Source organism: Cherax quadricarinatus, chromosome 1, assembly GCF_038502225.1.
Source record: "Cherax quadricarinatus isolate ZL_2023a chromosome 1, ASM3850222v1, whole genome shotgun sequence".
Lineage (NCBI taxonomy): Eukaryota > Metazoa > Arthropoda > Malacostraca > Decapoda > Parastacidae > Cherax > Cherax quadricarinatus.
In genome coordinates, this window is record NC_091292.1 from 102,728,378 (window position 1) to 102,734,377 (window position 6,000).

The 6,000-nt window shown below is 40.5% G+C and overlaps 1 protein-coding gene across 4 annotated transcripts in view; it reads right to left on the reverse strand.

Moving 5' to 3' along the window:
- The window catches only part of pug (pug C-1-tetrahydrofolate synthase, cytoplasmic), a 49,118-nt gene extending 43,569 nt beyond the window's left edge, over window positions 1–5,549 (reverse strand). For 3 of the 4 annotated variants that reach the window (XM_070085467.1, XM_070085480.1, XM_053777146.2), the window contains exons 1-4: window positions 5,395–5,549; window positions 3,641–3,691; window positions 3,143–3,227; window positions 2,166–2,279 (exon numbers count right to left, since the gene is read on the reverse strand). In XM_070085467.1, coding sequence (XP_069941568.1) covers window positions 2,166–2,279; window positions 3,143–3,227; window positions 3,641–3,690 — 249 coding nt within the window. In that variant the 5' untranslated portion in view covers window position 3,691; window positions 5,395–5,549. Of the gene's footprint in view, window positions 1–2,165; window positions 2,280–3,142; window positions 3,228–3,640; window positions 3,692–4,301; window positions 4,324–5,394 lie in introns of those variants that run through there. The other variant, XM_070085472.1, reaches the window with a different exon arrangement.
- Between the last annotated feature and the right edge of the window lie 451 nt (window positions 5,550–6,000).

A 6,000-nucleotide genomic window follows, 5' to 3' on the forward strand; every position in this document is an offset into this window, starting at 1 on the left:
AACAATTACAGTAAAGCCTCCTGTAACTTGGGGAACGTGTTCCTGAAAAATCAGTACCTTTTTAAAAATAATAGCTTCAGATGAAGTGGAAAAACATGTGGAAAAAAATAGGGTTATGTTACAGACACCACCAAATATCCTAACCAAAATTATGCTTAGAATTAGCTGTAATGCCCATAACCAATACCATTATTCAAAACTCTGGATTATTCATAATCTAAGAAGTCTAAGGAAAGATTATTTCCCCAGGACCTCATACTACAACTATTCTGCTGGTTACTCACATGCGATTTAACAACTTCATATTTTCACCTCAGGACTCCTCTCTCCAACCCTTGTATATACCCTTGTTTTGTTAGTCTCTGTACGAATTGATGAAGCTCCATATGGACAAAGTGTCTCCATATGTAAAATGCCACAACCAGCACACAGTATTTACATACTGTCAATACATTCTACCACTGTATTACCTAAAAATGCTGTGTGCGTGGAAGATACTCGAGGGGCCTTGTCCCAAATCTGCTCACTCTCATAATATATTTGAGTGTGAGATATGGCAGCATAAGATAGACCCAGTGAACAGAAGGGGGCACCATGGGCACAATAAAAGAAGTGTCAACATCTATGGGCCTCTTCTATTTAATCTGCTACCAGCAGTTGTTGGCTGTAATGAATACATGGAACAGCAGGCCGCTAACAGCAGCAGCCTGACAAACCAGCCAATTACCAGGGAGGCCTGGTCCCTAGCCAAGCTGCAAGAGTAGGAAAACTCAAATCCAAACACAGGAAAATCATAGGCCCTACTGGGATGAAGTGGATGGCTGTGGTTCTTGTGTTGATGTGCATACAGAACTTCCAGCATATGAATGCACATCTCAATATATCTCTGGTCTGATGAATGCATCTCTGGTCTGTTTTATCCTGCAGTACTTTATACTGATAAGGATGCCAATGGGTGCTCCAAAATCCATTTCAGATCAATACCCTTATTATGCACAGACTGTTTTCTTCTTGTGGCCCAGTGGCTAAAGCTCCCGCTTCACACACGGAGGGCCTGCGTTCGATTCCCAGCGGGTGGAAACATTTCGACACGTTTCCTTACACCTGTTGTCCTGTTCGCCTAGCAGCAAATAGGTACCTGGGTGTTAGTCGACTGGTGTGGGTCGCATCCTGGGAACAAGATTAAGGACCCCAATGAAAATAAGTTAGACAGTCCTCGATGACGCACTGACTTTCTTGGGTTATCCTGGGTGGCTAACCCTCCGGGGTTAAAAATCCAAACGAAATCTTATCTCTTATCTTATCTCATTGTGGGATTTCTGGCAAAAAGGGCAACAGTCTGCATATCTAAAATTTCCACTGTCTTCAATATTGTTAGAGCTTGATGCTTATTCTTGGTACTGCCAACATCACCAGTATTATTCTTTGGTGCTGTAGTTAATATGAAGAGCCTGACAGGGTGGCAAAAATATCCAAAATTGTCTGATAAACATTAAGTAAAGCAAGTGGCATTCTCAGAAGACAACTGCAGGTGATGCAGGCGAGGTAAAGAGCACGGTTTCTTAGTCTACCAAAGATTTTGCATGTAACTTTCTACACTGACAGTACGTGTTATCAAAGAGCACGGTTTCTTAGTCTACCAAAGATTTTGCATGTAACTTTCTACACTGACAGTACGTGTTATCAAAGCTTCAAGTACTATGAAAAAATCATACATTATTTTCAATAGCATTTACAAATACTTTATAGAGTCACTGTAAAGAAGGGTTTGCTTATACATTAAATTCTGAAGCTGTATTCTACCATAAAATGGTATTTTGCTGCTTCAGTAAATCTTACAACAGAACATAATCCACATTACAAAATGCATGCATGCTAAACATTCATGTCAATAATAAGAGGAAGCACAATTATTATTTAATGGCAGAATTACTGCATACAACTAATAATTATTACATTCAAGGGGAAGTACTAAACCTTTTGGGGTCATAAGGTACCTGGGGTGAGAGACAATCAGGCTCTATTCAACAAAGAGGAAGGGTAGCTCTAATTCCTACAATAAAGGGTCCTTCACCCCCTGTAAAGGGTGTAGGGAACAAAAATCATGGCATCTTAAATGGCAGTTTTCTAGTGGCACAGCCAGTTAAATTTCAGTACGATCTTACCTGTGACTGCGTTATAGTTCGGGGAAATTTTATGTGCTGCGCTTTAATTCCTATTTCTTCAGCAGCCTTGACTTTCATCCGAATGTAGACATTGCTATCTTCCCGGCCACCAACCTGCAACAATGTAGTGAACTGCATAACTATGGGCTTTTCTATATAAAGAAACAAAATAAAACTATGTAGTCATGGAAAATAAACTTTACTTGGCATTTTAGTGATTTATGTTTTATATTAAACTTTAGTACATATAGCATTAATTTTTAAAACAGAACTCATGACTAAAGATATGACAAAAATAAATGAATCCTAACAAACATATACCATCATAATTGGCTTTGCTGAAGTTAAATTATAGTCACCATTGTTTGCCTCATTAAATGAAAGAAAAATATAAAACACATTTAGTTTTTAAACATCTAGATGCACTGTGATTAGCAATTTTTTTTCCATATCCCACTGAGGCAGGGTGGCCCAAAACGAAAAACAAGAGTCTCTCTTTTTAACTTTAGTACAGCCTCTCCTCACTTAGCGACGTACTCGTTTACTGACACCTCGGACTTACGACGGGATCTTTGACCAGTGTGCATACCTAAATAATGTATATTAGAGCTGACTTCCTCTACTCTGTTTATTACAATATACAGTTCACTACTGTATAAACATTCAAAAATATACCAGAAATGTTATAAATGGTGCAAAAGTGACATAAAAACAATATCAAAGATGGTTGACACAAACCCGCTACCATTATAGTATGCTCCTCACTTAGCGACAAATTAATTTAATGACGTGGTCTTAGGAACGGAACTCTGTCATTAAGCAAGGAGAGGCTGTAATGTATAGAGGAAAAGGGGTTACTAGCCCCTTGCTCCTGGCATGTTAGTCGTCTCTTACAACAAGCATGGCTTACGGAGGAAGAATTCTGTCCCACTTCCCCATGGAGAGATTTATAAATATACTTCTTAAAATATACAAACCTGCACAATTGCCAAGCCAGGAGCAAAATTCTTAAATTCTCTCTTGAGATCCTCAACATCCTGTTTCAGTTTATTGTGGACATCTCTGTGGAAGGTAAGCAGTTCAACTGATACAAACATCTGGCATACAAGTGAAGTATATACACTTAAAAGAACACTATTCCTAGAAAAAGTCATAAAAATTTGTACTTTTGTGTACATATATACATTATCTACAGTATATCACAAGACTCTCCAGAAACAGTAAGGTTGCTGAGGATTCTTCGTCAGTGGCACTTGAAAATAATTCGAAAAATGTAAGGATTATTTTCCCACATTACTACACAGTCCTGAGCAGCCTTTAAAATCTGACTTTGCTATTTTTGGACCATGCCCTGCAGCTCAGTCCATGACCAGCTTAAATACAATTTAATTGTACAGTAGTTTTATATACTGTACTGTAATACCCTCTGTATAGAGAAATTTTGAATTCTTGTAACATTAACCAAGTCTACTTACTGGGCCACTTTTTTCCCAGACAAGACAGTAGCTTGAGTATCTTCAGCCATCCTGAAAGAACAATCAGGAAATTGAAATGTTAAGTGTTTATTCTGAATCAGCATAGAAAATAGTGCACTTGGTGTGATATTAATGAATTTTGAAAATACGGCCAAAACTGGTGAAAAATGCTGAACTATGTACATGTATGTAGTTCAGAGACTTTTTGGGGTGAAAAAGCTTTTTCTCTCAAAATGGAAAACAGTCATGAACATACTCTTTGTTGGATCAATTGCTCCACACAAACATGAAAAAATCTGGTATATACATCTGTCGTGGAAGTTACGAGAGTTTTCATAAGATAAATGAGCCGTAAAAGGCACCTCAGAAAGAGAAGAATCAGAGAAAACAGCCTTGTATCATGCCAAAATGTTCTCATTCTATGTTTTTAAGTATATATTCTGAAGTAGCATCAAAAGTAGTTCATATGGAGTGATTTTTTTTTGGGGTAATGTCCAGCTATTTTTCATAACTTATGGTTATTTTTAGTTATTTCTCATAATTGGTCAATTTCAATTATTTTTGATAACTTTTTTTTTTAATTTTTAGGTATTTTTCATGATTTTATTTTCCATAATGAATAGTCTTAATAAATATATTAGTTTCCTGCATTAGGAATTACCTGGAAATTAATTTATACGGGAGCAACTAATATACACCATCAGCCAAATAGTTACTGTCAGCTACACTGTTAAGAAATGATGTCAATGATGAGTTAAACATCAGCTGTAGAGTTAAACACCGTCAGCCGCACAGCCGGCAGGCACCGTCAGCCGCACAGCCGGCAGGCACCATCAGCCGCACAGCCGGCAGGCACCGTCAGCCACACAGCCGGCAGGCACCGTCAGCCGCACAGCCGGCAGGCACCGTCAGCCGCACAGCCGGCAGGCACCATCAGCCGCACAGCCGGCAGGCACCATCAGCCGCACAGCCGGCAGGCACCATCAGCCGCACAGCCGGCAGGCACCATCAGCCGCACAGCCGGCAGGTACCAGCAGCCGCACAGCCGGCAGGCACCGTCAGCCGCACAGCCGGCAGGCACTGGCAGCCGCACAGCCGGCAGGCACCGTCAGCCGCACAGCCGGCAGGCACCGTCAGCCGCACAGCCGGCAGGCACCGTCAGCCGCACAGCTGACAGGCACCATCAGTCACACAGCTGACAGGCACAGTCACGCACAGCTGACAGGCACCATCAGTCACACAGCTGACAGGCACAGTCACGCACAGCTGACAGGCACAGTCAGCCGCACAGCTGACAGGCACAGTCACGCACAGCTGACAGGCACAGTCAGCCGCACAGCTGACAGGCACAGTCACGCACAGCTGACAGGCACCATCAAGTAAAGTAAGTTATTAAGGTACAATTTGTGTGATTATAAATGTGTTACATAACAACGTGTAAATTAACTAGGTGACTGGCACAGTTAATAAACATTATCAGCCAGTAACAGACACCATCAGTGTTAACACTGTCAGCCAGCTAACAGACGTCGTCACTCACAGTTAATGTCAGCTAGTACCCGATGCCGTCAGCCACTTAACAGAGGCCGTCAGTTACAGATTTAAATACTGTCAGCCAGTTAACGTCGTCAGCCTGCTTACAGGCGTCGTCAGTCTGTCAAGACACCGTCAGCCTGTTAACACACCAGTCAGCCACAAAACAGTTAACAACGTCAGCTAGTCCCATGACAAGAGTTAACACTAACTACCTTTACCTTAACACCAGAACTTTATCTCAGAGATGCAGACTGTCTGTGAGAGCAGTTACTAAGGGCTGCTGGGCTGACGGCTGCTGGGCTGACGGCTGCTGCTGACGGCTGCTGTTGTTCCCACAACTGGTCACCGGGTACTCCACATATATACATTAATCTGACTATTTCCGCAGAGTTAATCTTATTGATTAAAACACTTCAATATACCAATTTCAATTTGAGTTTCTAGGCCTATATGTGATATATAAGATGATGTATATGTGTGTATTACAAATATAATAATATTTAAATGTCGTCTACAAACTTATTGATAGTTGCCATTTGTGGCATTATTGTAACTAAAATATATGGAGCTGTTTTCGTCAGCTACATTTGTGTAAGAAAAAAAGCAATAGAAATTTTACAAGCTGAAATAAATTGTATATGAGAGAATGGTTGAAGTTAGATGAAGTATAATGAAGTTGGTAGATGTGGCAGACTGGTTCATGACCTTGAACAAGGTCTACATTTTTTTGCACTGTTCTCTACATTATCTCCCTTCAACACTATCATGTCATCTCAACATTTCAGAATTATTAACTCTATCATAACCCAAAATTGGCTTTCTGG